At 38.8% G+C, this 16583-nt stretch overlaps 1 protein-coding gene across 1 annotated transcript; it reads right to left on the bottom strand.

The window, feature by feature from the left end:
* Positions 1 to 397: 397 nt before the first annotated feature.
* On the bottom strand, positions 398 to 1301 carry LOC149663597 (uncharacterized). The gene is made up of 4 exons (XM_089841851.1): positions 1121 to 1301; positions 957 to 1055; positions 673 to 880; positions 398 to 471 (listed from the first exon to the last, which is right to left on the bottom strand). The coding sequence occupies exons 1-4, from the start codon at positions 1190 to 1192 to the stop codon at positions 398 to 400; spliced, it is 453 nt and encodes a 150-aa protein (XP_089697977.1). The 5' UTR covers positions 1193 to 1301.
* Between the last annotated feature and the right edge of the window lie 15282 nt (positions 1302 to 16583).

Below are 16583 nucleotides of genomic sequence, written 5' to 3' on the forward strand. Positions count from 1 at the left end.
AAGATAATCTCTGGCCATTTTGCTGACAGTGGGGTAGTTCATTTCATTTGCCTAGATGAAATATGAAAATATACATTTGTTTAATGGTCACTACAAGCCAATTTCACCTGAAATTACCAGAAACTAGCTTTGTCGCAATTACAATTCTGTAGTATTTCACCACCCAAATTCCCCTGTACTTATAATTGAAGGTTGAAAAACATACCACATACCTTCCACCATTGAAGAATGTTTGTTTGAGGTGGGAGAAGGTCGTCTTTAAAATATTTATGTAGCTCCGCCCCTTGTACGAGTCTCTTGGGACGTTTCGGATACACGGATTATAAATCATCCATGCCCTCTGTTACCGCGCTCTCCATTGGTTCGCTCCTCGAGTCATAATACTCGTTGTAAACGTTTAGTACAGTATCTTTAATTTGGTCTTATTGTAATTGGCTTTGAAGAAATCCAGCTTTAACGTTGGATCTAAAACTATAGCAAATAACAATTTTATTTTAGGTAGACACAACATGAAGACGATTAATATTGCGCAATGAACTTTTTGTCATGCTAAATAATTGCAGAAACGTTATGAAACTATTGATCTCAATTAATAAAGACGTATATAGGCAGTAGAATATGTATAAGCTTTATGAACCCATAAGTGGTCGAACAAGCAGCTTCATTTCTCACCTACTGCGATCCAGGTCGCTGCCGTATTCGACAACTCTTCGTAATTCAATAATTTTTTTTGGGCCAATATACAAGCTTCTTTTAGCGGACCATAACTATCCTCAATTGCCGACTCTAGTTTCTTCAATAGCCAGTGATATATTGGCATGAGGAGTGAAATGGTTGGATATTTCGCTGCAGATATTCGCTGAGTTGCTTCTGTGAAATTCTTTAAGATCAAAAATATTCATTGTTTTTAAAACCAATTATTTCTCGCAGTAATGTATAAAAGTCATGTATTTTACTTTTAACACATTCACGAAGTATTCAATGTTTTCCCATTCCGTTTCTGTCATATGAAACATTTCGAGGTCGTTGTCAGTTTGTGTTAGCGTCTGAAGCGACTGAAATAGAAAAAATAACATTTGTCTAGTTGAAAGCAGGACTAGACCATAACATTTCAAGTTACTGCTTTTAAACGTAGTGCCCTTTCTAGCATGAAAGCAGTTGAATTCCACCTTGTTTTGACGTCAAGTACCATTTTAACATCACCCAAACCATTATTTATATTCAACTGACGTAATGATTCCTCTTTAAGATTGGATAATCGAATCTTCAAAACCGTAGCTCGAATCTATTTATAAAAACGACTTAATGGGTAGTGTTGGGCTTATTTTTTAAATCCCTGTATATTTGGCCTAAATTGAATAATGTTAATATCTACGTAACATATAGTAATATGTTACATACATATCTAATTTCAATTTACCATAGACCAAATATGCACGGTTTCTAAATTTTGTCCATTTGGTCTCAAACCGACAGACCATTAGAACGATGGTAGAATTAATGGATAAAATCTCCTAACTAAGTGCATTTTCAAATGGAAAAGACCTTAATAAATCAAATCCACAACAAAACATCTGTCTTGAGACCTTCATTGTACAAGAGACAATGCAATAGTAGGCTACTCCTTTCAAGAAGGGCACTTGTTCATTCACAATAAATTCCATGACAGTTCATTAAGCCTAAACGATTGGCACCTGCATTTACCTTTGCAACACTGGTACCAATTGTATTAGCATTAGTGCTGATAAGGGATTCGTCATCCGGTCCATAATCGACTTCGCTATCGTGCTTTGGTGTTGTTTTTAGATGATCAAGTATAGCACATACAGATAAGTGTATAACATGCGCCACGCACCGAATGCGATGTCCGCCGTTGAATCTGAGCCTTAGAGTGTCACTTCGTTTTTCTAGCTCTTTGGTGAATGTCTCGTTGTTCGAGGCATTATCCATTGTAATTGCCAATATCTATACGGTGCGACGTCAGCAAATTAATTCAATAAACCGGATGTCCATGTAACGTCACACAATAAGCAAACCTATGTACGATTGTACAGAGAAACATGTTCGTTGGCCATTGAGGATAATGATAGACATGCCCAGTCAGCAATGTTTGATGAAGATTGAGTTTCCCGAATGAGAGATTAGGAGAATGAAGCTTTTCCTACATTGCCTCTTTGCATTTCTATTATTGAATTCAATGGTTGGCGGAACATTATGGAAGCATTTTAAGAATGTGCTTATTGCGTGCCAGTGTTCATTTAGATCCAAATGGACGGAATAACATTTGGTGTTAAAGGTTATTCATGCTCATATGACGAAACATTGGTGCTACTTTCTTCCTTTGAAGTGTGGTACATACATAATGTTAGTCACATTACGTGAGATGGTCGTACAATGAAAGGTGTGAAAAAGAATATTCCTTCATCTAAGGAGTACCCAAAAACACAATTGTCTGGCCTGGTCCTAATCTAACCTAGGGTTGGTCTGGAATGCCCTTCTCTGCGACGCGTTGTTGGATTAGAACCCGATAACACGAAGTGGTTTCTAGTACCTTACAACGGAACTTGTGGAGGTACAGTTTATTGACCTCTCAGTAGACTATCCCTGTTGGACGACTATTATCCCTGGACGGATTCGTACAATAAAGATAGACCCCGGTTTGCCGTTGAGTTCACAGATTCTTATAGCGCAGTGGCCGCTAAGGAAACCTATTTCATCTAATATTATTTAATATTATAGCTTGGTGATTAGGGCAAATAGTGTAAATTTGAAATGCTCATTATTTTATAAGCTTCATCGAATGTATAAAAAAAACCTTATTTACACGTTTTCCTTTACGGTAAGCGACAAATTATTTTGATGTGTAAAGGAAAGACTTCGGTGCGCGTCTTCTGCACAAGACAAGCACAGAAAACTCTGGTTAAATGTTTCCAGTCTAACGGAACTTAGATCTCTGCACTTTGTACGTAGGTTTAAAAGACAACATCAAACAATATTCGTACCCTTGTAACCTTTCGATCATTGACTAGTTCTAAAAATCTGTCACACATGTTTAACCCCGTATGGCGCGTGGGAAAATAAATAAATCCAAGAAGTATGTTATGCAGAGTCCATATGTCCGAGATCCAATGCGCCGTTACGCCCATAAATGGAATGCGATTTGGCGAAGTCCAGCAATCCATAGTGAACGATATTTGACTGGAAATATTCTGCTTAAAATTGGGTCAATTATGTATTTATGTTATAAAAAATAATAAGCCTATCAACTATACGACGGTGGTCTAAATCTAAAGAGACACTGTGCATTTATAACACTGCTGCTCGTTTGTTTCTTCAGAGGGAACACGTTCAAATACACGCATTTCGTTACCTTGTTATGGAAACATGGCGCATAGCTTTAATAACTCCTTACCTGAAAACCCAGCGCAACTTTAACTACTTCTTCTTTGTGTAATTTCAAGAGTTCAGACTTGATGGTTTTAGCGCTTAGATTGAGGCTGTCGGCCACAACAGAACAGTTTGGATTGATGGAATGCAACAACGCTTCAAAATTGGGATCCTCCGCGACATCAAAAGGTTCATCTGTTGATACTATCCACTTTAACAACTTCATTTTAGAATCATCAATAAACTTAGGATCTATGTACAAAAATCATTGAAAATATCGGCATTAAATTTTGTTAAAAAGCTTCGCAATTTAAATATGGCCCCTTTGTTTCTTGTCTAGCCTTTACACCTCAAAAAAACGAGGTAGAACTAGACCCTAAGTGATTGGCGTTAATGAACTTTTGCTAGGGACTGCTGATTGCTAAGAGACTAATTGGATTTGGGATACTGTTTTAAAGAGCCTGGATCGCATTACCAACTTTGACGATAAACCAGTTCCATTACGCTGTCATTTTTTGACGACTTTCAATGACTGCCGACGAAACCCCAGAGTGAAACAAAGCTTTAAAGGGGTTCCCTCCGAGGGGATAACTATTACTGGTACTGACAAGCTAAGGTTCTTACTTTACATTAACTTGTTGCGGCCCTCCTAATTACTTTTCGAAATATTTACCGTTGTTGTTCTTCGGTTAGTAGATAGTTTTTCTGGGTAGGATTTTACTTTACCTACCTAACCCAACCAACACTTGATTCTGATTAATTAGGCCACAGGGAGTTCGAAAAAAATAGTGAAAAAATTCTAAACCCGCCGCAAGTTGGTGAAAAAATTTTTTGAAAATTTTAAAATTGCATGTACTTACCGCCATTAAGACCGCTACGCGCCTAAACGCATTCTGCCCTCGATCTTGAAAAACTACCCGGGGGGGTAAATATAATAACAAGGACTCGCGACCGAAATCAAGGAGCACATACTGCGGAAATATAGCTATGAAATTTTAAACACCCGCTGAAACATTTACAATTCTCAAAGAAGAATATTTCAAAGAAGCTCCAATTTTAAAAATAAACAGCGATATTTTGCTAAATTTCGTAGATTATTTCGGAAGTAAATGAAGATAAACCACAATATTTTGGAAAAGGCGTAACATTATTTGGGAAGTAAATGAAGATAAACAATAATATTTTGGAAAAGTCATAATATTATTTGGGAAGTTAATGAAGATAAACAATAATATTTTGGAAAAGGCGTAACATTATTTGGGAAGTAAATGAAGATAAACAATAATATTTTGGAAAAGGCGTAACATTATTTGGGAAGTAAATGAAGATAAACAATGATATTTTGGAAAAGGCGTAACATTATTTGGGAAGTAAATGAAGATAAACAATAATATTTTGGAAAAGACGTAACATTATTTGGGAAGTAAATGATGATAAACAATAATATTTTGGAAAAGGCGTAACATTATTTGGGAAGTAAATGAAGATAAACCACAATATTTTGGAAAAGGCGTAACATTATTTGGGAAGTAAATGAAGATAAACAATGATATTTTGGAAAAGGCGTAACATTATTTGGGAAGTAAATGAAGATAAACAATAATATTTTGGAAAAGGCGTAACATTATTTGGGAAGTAAATGAAGATAAACCACAATATTTTGGAAAAGGCGTAACATTATTTGGGAAGTAAATGAAGATAAACAATAATATTTTGGAAAAGGCGTAACATTATTTGGGAAGTAAATGAAGATAAAGCACAATATTAAGTAAATGAAGATAATTAGCAATATTTTTGAAAAGGCGGCCAATTATTGGGAAGCAAATGATGGCGAACAACAATATTTTAAAAAGGCTTCAATATGTTGGAAGGAAGTGTATATTAAAAAATTATACACTATTAACTGCAAAACTGTTTATACCGATGGCTATGCAGTAAAGTGTGGCACTTAGCGTTACCCGAGAAACACCACTTGGAGGTGGCCACACGTCGTTTCTCATGAGGAGTTTTGATAAGGCAGGCCCCCTTGCCTACTGCCGCTATAACCCAACCGGGGAGTTTTGATAAGGCAGGCCCCCTTGCCTACTGCCGCTATAACCCAACCGGGGAGTTTTGATAAGGCAGGCCCCCTTGCCTACTGCCAAAAACTAAGAAAACGTTGCCTTATTCGTCAGTGAATTCGGCAGTGTTTTCTTCGTTTTGACCAGCAATTAAAAATGCTGGTTCTGCCTCGGGATCGAGAGTAGCCAGCTCTTCCTCCGAGACCCCGATTTCAATTAATTCAAGGCCTTTTTTGCCCGGTCCAGGGTAGCAAGACTTTACGTCTTCCAAGAACCGAGCAAAATTGGTTCCAGGAGGAAGCCAGTTTCCATCCTGGTCCTTGAAAAATAGGCATCGGTACCAATAAGAAGCCATATAGCTACTTAATGACCTGTCTGTTCTGTGGGACTTAATGGCATCCTTCACGTGTCTATTTCAGTTCTCGATGTTGTTCGTATGGGCGCGAGAATCTTCCGAGTTGACAAACTCGTACTTATGAAGCACGGTAAGGTGCTCCCGAAAGCCCATTAACGTACAATTCATGTACATAGGGGCTCCGTCGGACACGATGATGGACCCAGGGGCTATATATTTTGCCATTTGCGTCCACAGAACAGCACGGGACTTATTTTTGACTTTCAAAAATAGACCATCTTTTGTATCCCGGCAATAAATTCCAAAGATACAAATGGTTTCTCCGGCTAACTCCGCCCCTCGGTTGTATTTGCGAGTATGAAGGTAGGTTTCGTCCACCTCCACAAACAGTCCTGGTCCTCCAATCTGGACTTTGTCGGCCCAATTAGAAATGACAATTTCCGTTACCTCACGACACATGGAAAAATAATCCACAACTGTTCGTGAGGAACATTCACTATGGGTTGTAGCGTCAGTGACGCTCATTTTACAAACCCAAAGGAAAACGAGGAAAAGATTGTCGGTAACCGACAAATTTTGATTATAGAACCATGTGTTTTTGGAGGGGACGAAAGCCTTCACACACTCGGAAACCAAATGATCGGGAACCTTTTTCTTCAATGCCCTTAAAGCCTTTCGCTTGTTGGCTCGAGATTGCCCAGTGGAACATCGGATTACGTATCCAAACCGACTTTGGTTGTTAAACACCCCCACAAGAAATCCATCGATAATTCCATCGTCGGATTTATTTCCGCAAGTACAAGCGATTTTTCTTTCATTGAAAGAAGTAACGCTTGGAACCAAGTCCAATGAAATCACCAGAGTTTTAGCGTCCCTTTCAGATTTGGCCCTTAACTCTTCGTTCATACATGGAAAAAATCCATCCCAATTTTTTAACGAAACACTGTGGAAAAACTGTTCCGCAGTTTCAAAATTAGGGTTTTCAAAAGCTGGATTTTCCATTTTTGAAAATAGGCCAGCCACAAAACCAAATGCTTCCCACCAAAAATGTGTTTCTTCCCACCAGAAATGTCTCTTCCCACCAAAAATATCTCTTCCCAACAAAAATACCTCTTCCCAACAAAATAATGCCACAAAATTGAGTTTTATTAAACCTCTCGCTTAGCTCGCTCAAACGCGTCTGATGAGTAATAAAGAATTGTCTTAAAAGGTCACCTGTTACTTAAAAACGGTTCGCGCATGAAAGAACCGTTGCCATGGCATAGAAGAAGGTTGCCACGTTACCATGACAACCATTGTGCCGGCGGTGGGTTTGGATGTTTTAAATCTAGAACAAAAATTCATTTTCTCCACGTGAAGTGAAATCCTAAGCTATCCAAACCAAAAACCTAACCGAACCTGCTTCTGCCCACAATAAAAGGTAGATCTAGATCTTTTTTTTCAAACCATTTAGTGAAAAGGATTAACGGTTTGTAAAAATAAAAATTATTGAGATAAAGTTGATAATTATGGCTTTCAAAAGTAATCGCGTTGCAGCGATGCGAAGGTTGCTAAATGGAAAGGATGTATCTGATTTTAGCAGCGTTCCTGAACATATTGTGTGTGCATTTTTTGACGAATGCACATTTGTAAAAAGAATGCAAGTTGTAGCATTCTGCATATTGAATGGAATATCGGAATACAATTTTGGGCGAATCATTCGTTGGACAGATTGTTCAAGACAGGACGAACGTAAGGTTGCAGATCTTTTCATTTACATGAAAAAACCGGAAAATCAGGGTAGATTTTATTCATATGATATTCATTCAGTACTTATAAAATATTTGGATGGGGCTACTAGATATTTTGGTTCTCGAATTGAGTCATCTTAATTAATTTATTATTTACCGATTTTTACGAGATTTGGTGGAATTTCAGTAAATATATACGGCAGTAGGCAAGGGGACCTGCCTAAACAAAACTCCCCATGAGAAACGACGTGTGGCCACCTCCATGTGGTGTTTCTCGGGTAACGCTAAGTGCCACATTTTAAGCAAATTTTATATAATTTTCCAAATAAGTGACCGCCTTTCCAAAATATGTTGTTTATCATCCCAAATAATGTTACGCCTTTTCCAAAATATTGTGGTTTATCTTCATTTACTTCCCAAATAATGTTACGCCTTTTCCAAAATATTGTTGTTTATCTTCATTTATTTCCCAAATAATGTTACGCCTTTTCCAAAATATTGTTGTTTATCTTCATTTACTTCCCAAATAATGTTACGCCTTTTCCAAAATATTGTGGTTTATCTTCATTTACTTCCCAAATAATGTTACGCCTTTTCCAAAATATTGTGGTTTATCTTCATTTATGTCCCAAATAATGTTACGCCTTTTCAAAAATATTGTGGTTTATCTTCATTTACTTCCCAAATAATGTTACGCCTTTTCCAAAATATTGTGGTTTATCTTCATTTACTTCCCAAATAATGTTACGCCTTTTCCAAAATATTGTGGTTTATCTTCATTTATTTCCCAAATAATGTTACGCCTTTTCAAAAATATTGTGGTTTATCTTCATTTACTTCCCAAATAATGTTACGCCTTTTCCAAAATATTGTGGTTTATCTTCATTTACTTCCCAAATAATGTTACACCTTTTCCAAAATATTATTGTTTATCTTTATTTACTTCCGAAATAATCTACGCAATTTAGCAAAATATCGTTGTTTATTTTTAAAATTGGAGCTCGCTTCAAATATTTTTCTACCCTGGTATGAGAATTCTAAATGTTTCAGTGGGTGTTTAAAATTTCATAGCTATATTTCCGCAGTATGTGCTCCTTGATTTCGGTCGCGAGTCCTTGTTATTATATTTACCCCCCCGGGTAGTTTTTCAAGATCGAGGGCAGAATGTTTAGGCGCGTGGCGGTCTTAATGGCGGTAAGTACATGCAATTTTCAAATTTTCAAAAATTTTTTTGACCAACTTGCGGGGGGTTAAGAATTTTTTCACTATTTTTTCCGAACTCCCCGTGGCCTAATTAGTCAGAATCAAGTGTTGGTTGGGTTAGGTAGGTAAAGTAAAATCCTACCTTTTTCTGGATGTTTCTTTTCTATGTGGTACCACAAATTGCCAGTGCTTATGTTCGCTCGTGACCCTTGTGTATAAGAAGCCCTACATACCAAACCGAAGGCTTTTTAGAGCTTGATTGTAACATATTCACATACGTGTCGCAATATAAGCACTTAGCCACTTGTTTCGAAACACCCTCCGCAGTCGTTTCAACACAGTGCTGGTAATGATTCCATACAACGCTTCTAGTGTGCGGCACGGTACTTGATGGCTGTGCCTCCGCCATGGAAATGAAACCCGCGCCCGATATCAACGTAACACTCCGCCTATACACTAGCAGTCAATAACGATCAAACTGAACCGAACACGCCGCGCTTTCGAATGTGAATAATATTAAAGAAATAGTTTTGTTTGACGTTTCGTGTATGTAGAAATAACAGCAGCATGTGTAAAGAACTACAAAGTTTAAATGGTTTTTTACTCATAAAATCAACTGGCCTATTTTTCGCTGCAGATACTTTTCTTTTTAAACAATTTGTCGTTTTTTAAAGAAAGCAATTCATTACTTCTAATAACAAGTTGGGAAAACCAAAATATTACCTCTCCGAGTCAAGAGGTCTACTACTACAAACTTATTTACCTAGATATGGAGTTATTTCACTTTTTTGAAGTAAAAATTTACGAAATATTGAAGTAGTATTCCAAACATAGCGAACAGTAAAGTAGACGACATTTTACATCCAATAAGGATAAATCTTGGACACTTGGAAATCAGTCAATGGGGAAAAGAACAGGAAATGAAGTCTACGCTTCAGCTGTTTACCCTATATTCTGGTAGCTACATTCACAACTGGTTTTCAGTGTAAACACAATCGTCTCGTCTCACCTCAACAATATTCTTAGTTTGCCAACATGAATGTTAACGTTAAATAACACCAAAGCTAAATTATACCTAGACGCACTAATAGTCAATGCGCACCATAAAGAGAATAATAAGTCTGTAGCTACTACCCGTTTACCATTAGCCCTTTTACTAATCTAATTGCCACCATGATCTTTTCTTCTATTATAAAATCTTAACCTGATTATTTAAGAGTGTATTTAACTTTCGGCTCACTCTGAACCGTTAATGTCTCTTCATTTCAGACACGAAAATCAAAGCCAAAAGTTTACTTCACTTCAGTCCTCAATTATTAACACTTTGTTTCACTAAGCCTATTGCGGATAATACTTGTTTTACCCGCCGGAGTCTAGGTCTTAGGTTTCTTCATGAAGTCACTAAACCAAGGATTATTCTATATACAGATGTCGTATAGCTTAAGTAATATATAAACAGCCATTTCAAATAACAATATTAAAAAAAATCTTTGGAATATCAAAATGAAACAGAGCTTTAAAGCTACAAAACTACTAAATGCATCATAATTACGAAAAATACTTCCACATATTCACTTTATATTATGGAAAAAGGGAATATTAAGGTTCTGTATGATTTCTTAACACATCAACACAAGGCTAACTGCTAACGCGATGCACTAGTGTAACAATGGACGGACACACACAGACAAAAAAATAAGCTGCTTTTTAACTCTTTCCGTATTAATTTTGAGATGAGAAACAAGATTATCTTAAATATTAAAATAAATATAATTAATATTAAATATTTTCTTCGTCAGTTGTTTGCCTTATTGAACGTTACATCGTTTTGATAAAGAACAATTAAACATTCTAGAGAGACTTGACTAATATTGGCGTTTGAAATGAAGCATACGCCGGTTGCTTCGACTTACTCAAATAGGTAGTATATAAAGGATTCGAATCGCGGCTGTAGATAAGAACATCGCAATTGCGTGAACCTTGGAGGAAGACCCCTCCATTGGAAGGCTAGACGTTTCTCGTAACCCTAGCCGATCGCCGCGTATGTCTTAACCTTAAGGATGATGGTGGTGTTAGAAGCCAGGTGTACAGACTGGTGTCCATGTGGGATGGACAAAAACAAAGACCAGAAGATGGTTGTGTTAGAAACCAGGTGTACAGACTGGTGTCCATGTGGAATGGGCGAAAGACTAGAAGATGGTGGTGTTTAGAAGCTAGAAAGTGCAGACTGGTGTCCATGTGGGGTGGACAAATGAACAGATTTGTTAGACAGACAATGGAGTAATAGCCTGTAAGTGGAATACAATTTCCGGGACTGTAAATGCGGTCTGCAAATTGAATACACGTTTGCTCCGATCTGCAAACTGCGAACGCGGTCACGTGGGTATAACAACGGACAGACAGACAGACAGACACGTCGAATTTAGAACCTCTCCGTGACATACGTCACTCGGAGAGGTAAAAAGTAATGGTTTTCTTTATCCATAAACAATTATGGAATCTAAAACCCTGAATACCACTACACCAGAACAAACTGTAGGTATGACAAACAAAAGTTGTGTAAAAGTGAACATTTGCACAGAACTAATTTATTCTCGAATAAATTGATCTAAACGTTAATGAAGATAGGCTTCTTCACATGAGTAAGTGGAATAACGATTTCGAAATCTTTATTCGGTTAAGATATGCCTATCTAACTCCGACCACTAATTTCAGTAGAAGGAAATTTATTGAATTAGGGAAATCGAGATGTGGCTAGCATTACATTGAATGTTGCCAGATTAAATTGTTGCTGTTATGTTCCTGATATACGTATCATCTAATTAAGTTCAGTTCAATAAGTTCATTACAAATTTTATTCCCGACACCTTAAAAATACATGTATAACTCGTACGATACAAAACCCGACATATTTATCATTTTTTACTCCTCTATCTCTCATACCCAAAAACTGGTTTTCTATGCTCCCCAAGGAGTATCGTTCTTCCAAGAGGAGTGTAGTGGAAAATGAACACAAAGAGTATATATGTGACTGACTTAAACTACATTATATAACATCCCCCTTTTTCAATTAATACACGAGTCGCTGCGGGCGTCTGATAACACGACCATATCTCGAGGTGATCGGAGTAGCGCTGCGTGGCGAAGACGGTGTGCTAGTTGCGCCGGACTCGGGACTTGATTGGTCCTGGACGTCTCTGGTACTTGGTTCACCCGTACTGCTTAGAGGAGACTGATCTGCATGATTCGTGACGGATCTGCTCATAGGCATTGCTGAGGCTCTGGACTGCGTCATTGGCTCAACAAGCTGTGCTGGCGTGGTCTCGGTGTTTAGCTGGGAGAAGGGAGTGGGAGATTTAGGAAGGGGAACCAGGTGATATCGGTTACGACGAACCGCCCCTGTAGAAGTGTTGATGACGTAGGAACGCGGATGATGTGTGGGGCTCGTGACCGTGCCTTCTCGTCTTAAATCCGTGATCCATACCCGTTCGCCCGGAAGTAGTTTCCGCAAGTCAGTCACGCCATGGGTACGATCATAATTTTGTTTTTGACGCATTTTCGACTGAACGTCTTGTTGATAAACCGCGTCGTGAGGCGGAATATGTGGTTCAAGTAACGACGGGGCAATCGGTACCGTCGTTCTGAGTCGACGATTCATTAGCAACTCGGCAGGGCTATAGCCATGTTGGAGAGGCGTTGATCTATATGCCAATAGGCCACGTTGTAAGTCTTCCGATTTAGTGATACGTGATTTGATGATCTTCACCGCCGCCTCCGCGAAGCCATTGCTTTGAGGATATCGAGGACTAGATGTAATGTGTTCAAAACCATACTCTCGCGCGAATTGGCTAAATTCAGAAGTGGTCGAATTGTGGACCATTGTCACTTCGTACAATCTCTGGTATGCCGAAATGGGCGAAGACGGATTTCACGATATCTATCACGGTGCGAGCTCTTTGGTCAGGTAACACCGCTATCTCAAAAAAGCGAGAATAATAGTCCGATATGACAAGATACCATGTCTTGTTGACATGCAATAAGTCCATGGCCACGATTTGCCATGCACGACTTGGAAGTGTTGATGGTTGCAATGGCTGATGCCGATTGTGTGATTCTCGAAGACAGACAGAACAACTTTTTATTTTCTCGGCGATATCGCCGGACAAACCGGGCCACCATACAGAGGCTCAGACCCTTTCTCTGCATTTCGTTATACCCAGATGACCTTCATGGAGTCGATCAAGGATTTCTGCCCGCATTGTCTTCGGTATCAATATGCGGCAGCCCATCATAATCAGACCATTTTGTTGTGTTAGTTGAGCTCTATAGGGATAGAATTTGGTGCATGTTGGATCTAGTTTGTACTTGACTCGGGGCCAACCTTCTTGACAATAGCGTGTTAGTGTTCGACACGCCTGATCGGCCTGTTGGGCTTCCCAGATTTCTGAGAGACGACGATCAGTGGCAGGGAGATGGGAAGTTACCAACTGTACATGCGCTGCAATTTCGTCTTGCAACTCAACCTCGCCCACGTCGGTTAGGGGGCTGCGAGACAGCGTGTCGGCGGCCACCAACGCTTTGCCAGGGATGAACGTAATCTTGTAAGAATACCGCATCATGCGGATCCGTAGGCGTTGTAACCTGGGTGACAAATCGTCTAATTGTTTTGAATGCAGTATTTGCACCAACGGCTTATGATCAGTTTCGATGGTGACGTTTATACCCGTGATGAAATCAGAAAACCGTTCACATGCCCAAGTGAGGGCTAACGCTTCTTTCTCTATCTGAGCATAGCGGCGTTCGGCTTCAGATAGGGTTTTTGATGCGTATGCAATGATTTGGCGAATGCCTTTCTCGTCTTCCTGACGCAATACGGCTCCGATACCATAAGAAGAAGCGTCCGCTGAGATAAATGTTTGTTTCTTTGGATCATAAAGACCAAGTATTGGTGGCGCCGTCAATATGCGCTTCAGATTGTAAAAAGCGGTTTGCTGAGCTGAACCCCAGAACCAGTCAGTTTTCTTACTTAACAGGCTATATAAGGGTTGTAACGTCTCTGACATATTAGGTATAAACTTGCTCAAATAATTGGCCATTCCAATAACTCTTCGTAGTTCCGTAACATTATTAGGAGGTGGTAAACTTCGAATAGCTTTCACTTTATCCTCGTCAGGATGTATCCCTATGCCATCGATTCGATGACCCAAAAATTTTATAGAGGTTACGCCAAATTTACATTTTTGCTTATTCAACGTTACGCCATGACGCTCGAGGGACGCAAGGACTAAACGTAAGTTTTTATCATGTTCTTCAACTGTATTACCCCAGATCAAAATATCATCTTGTAGATTTACACAGTTAGGAATTCCTTCGATATATAGGCGAATGCGACGTTGATAATGTTCTGAAGCAGAACTGAGTCCGAAGGGTAAACGATTGAAACTGTATCGTCCAAAGGGCGTTATGAATGTAGTTAGAGCGAGCGAAGATGGGTCGAGAGGCACCTGCCAATATCCACTGTTACAATCAAGTAGCGAGAAAACTTTGGCTCCTGTCAATTGCCCTAGTATATGATCTACAGAAGGTAGTTGGAAATATTCTCTCTGTATGCACTTGTTTAATTCTGTGAAATCGATGCAAATTCTAATCTGCCCTGAGGGTTTGGCAACGACCACCATAGGAGCGCACCATGCGGTAGCCTCCTCTACAGGTGTTATGACTCCTCGGAAAACCATGTCATCGAGTTCACGTTTAACTTTGTCCATTAGCGGAATTGGTACTCGCCGTGGGGTATATAACGCAAAGGGTTGGGCATCTCCTTTCAACTTGATTTTGTAGGTGCCATCCAACTTCCCCAAGCCTTGAAATAGCGCTGGGTTTTCTTGTTCAGGGTGCACAGAGGTGGTTACTTCTTGTAATCTCACCCACAATCCAAGATCTTCACTTGCATCTATGCTAAGCAAGGGACCATCCAATTCTCGAACTACGTATATTTTTCGCTTTATAACGACATCTTTGACTTGGAGTTTAGCATATACCATGCGAGGGGGAAACCACTTGTGAAATCAGGTGTACAAAATTTTTGAAATCACGATTGAAGTCCATAAATTATTTTTGAAGTCTCTATAAATCGCAAAATTTGGTTGAAATCTCGGAAGTCTTAGGAAGTCAATAGAGAATCCCTTGAAGTCATGCGAAGTCCCTTGGAAATCGCTTGAAGTCATGCGAATTCTCTTGGAAATCTCTCGAAGTCTCTCGGAAGTCTCTTGGAAATCTCTTGAAGTCATACGAAGTCCTCTTGAAGTCTTACGAAGTCCCCTTGAAATCTCTCGAAGTTGATGAAGTCTCTTGGAAATCTCTTGAAGTCATACGAAGTCCCTTGAAATCGCTTGAAGTCATGCGAAGTCTCTTGGAAATCTCTCGAAGTCTCAAGGAAGTCTCAAGGAAATCCGTTAAAAATGTCATGAAGTCTCAAGGAAATCCGTTAAAAATGTCATGAAGTCTATTGAAATTCCGTTTCAAATCTATTCAAGTCTCATGAAGTTCCTTGCATATGAATTTTTTTCTCTCATTTCGTTTCTTAAAGATTGGGTCAATAGGTTTGGAATGGAGCAATATTCCACCTGATTGGCACAATACATACACCAGTGATAAGCTTACTTTGGTTCTTTCGCACTTTAATTCTATGTTTACGGTCAAGCTACACAGCTTATGTTAGTCAAAGAATACGATAGTATTATTTAAGGTTTGCGGGTTTTTTATTGAAAAATCGTAGCTGGAAATTTCTACAACTATTATTTTCAAGAGTCTTGGTCCGTTTTGGAGTAACGCCTCCGCTACAGAGGTCACTCAATTTTCAGCCGTTTTTGGGGGTGCAATGCAACCAGACCCTCGTGCCAGACACTTTCCCCCAGTATTATTTGCCTTTTTGGACTTATTGTCGGCGGCTAAGCATACCGTTTTCAAAGAATATTCGTAAACGATATATTTTTATTTGTGACTAAGTTTTATAGGTAAATCGGAGCCTCCGAAATGAACTAGGCCCATGCGTGTGGCGAAGCGAGAATATTTTTTTAACTAATTTAGTTCGCCGTGTTTTCCCGCTTGGGGGCGCTGACACGACCGTAAAATAAACAAAGTTCAACCCCGTGACCCTGTCGACTGCTTAAGTATTTGGGCCAAGGTCGCGGATTGTAAGTGTACGGTTTTATTACTCTTACTGAATTATTTTAATTGAAATAATTTAACATCTAATTTTATTTAAAGAATCATGGTTTCATACAATCTATTCTAACCAAATGATTCAATAAAAAGTGAAGAGACCCAAAAGCATTTACGTTAATTTTAGGATGAAACTTTTCTCTATCATAAAATTTTATGAGTGACCCCTAAAATATCAACGATAATTTAAGGAAGACCCCTGTCACAACGGTAATGTGAGCGCCATCTCGTACACATATATGGTGAAAATATTTTCCTTAACAAACTGGATATTTCCCCACATAAAATTTGACATGCATGGGCCTAGTTCATTTCGGAGGCTCCGGGTAAATACATAAAGAACGATTAGTTAATTGAAAAATATAACAAATCGTCACTATCGAGTGACGTATCTAGTCTGGAGAAATGGCGATCGCTTTCAGAATCATAAGATCATGGATAAAGAAAGCGCATGAGGAAAATTGTTTTCATGTTGTAGGATAGTTTGAAAACAAATTTCCTCTCGTGCATTCTTTATCCACGGCTTAACTATAAATCACGTGTCAAGTCACGTAAAAAATCACGGCGTGATGACGATTTCAAGTACAGCAAGACCAAATACTTAATATAATCACCTATTGGCTTAAT

Source organism: Phalangium opilio, unplaced genomic scaffold (genome assembly GCF_054372755.1).
Source record: "Phalangium opilio isolate 3A_F unplaced genomic scaffold, DU_Popi_V2 ptg000061l_1, whole genome shotgun sequence".
Taxonomy (NCBI): domain Eukaryota; kingdom Metazoa; phylum Arthropoda; class Arachnida; order Opiliones; family Phalangiidae; genus Phalangium; species Phalangium opilio.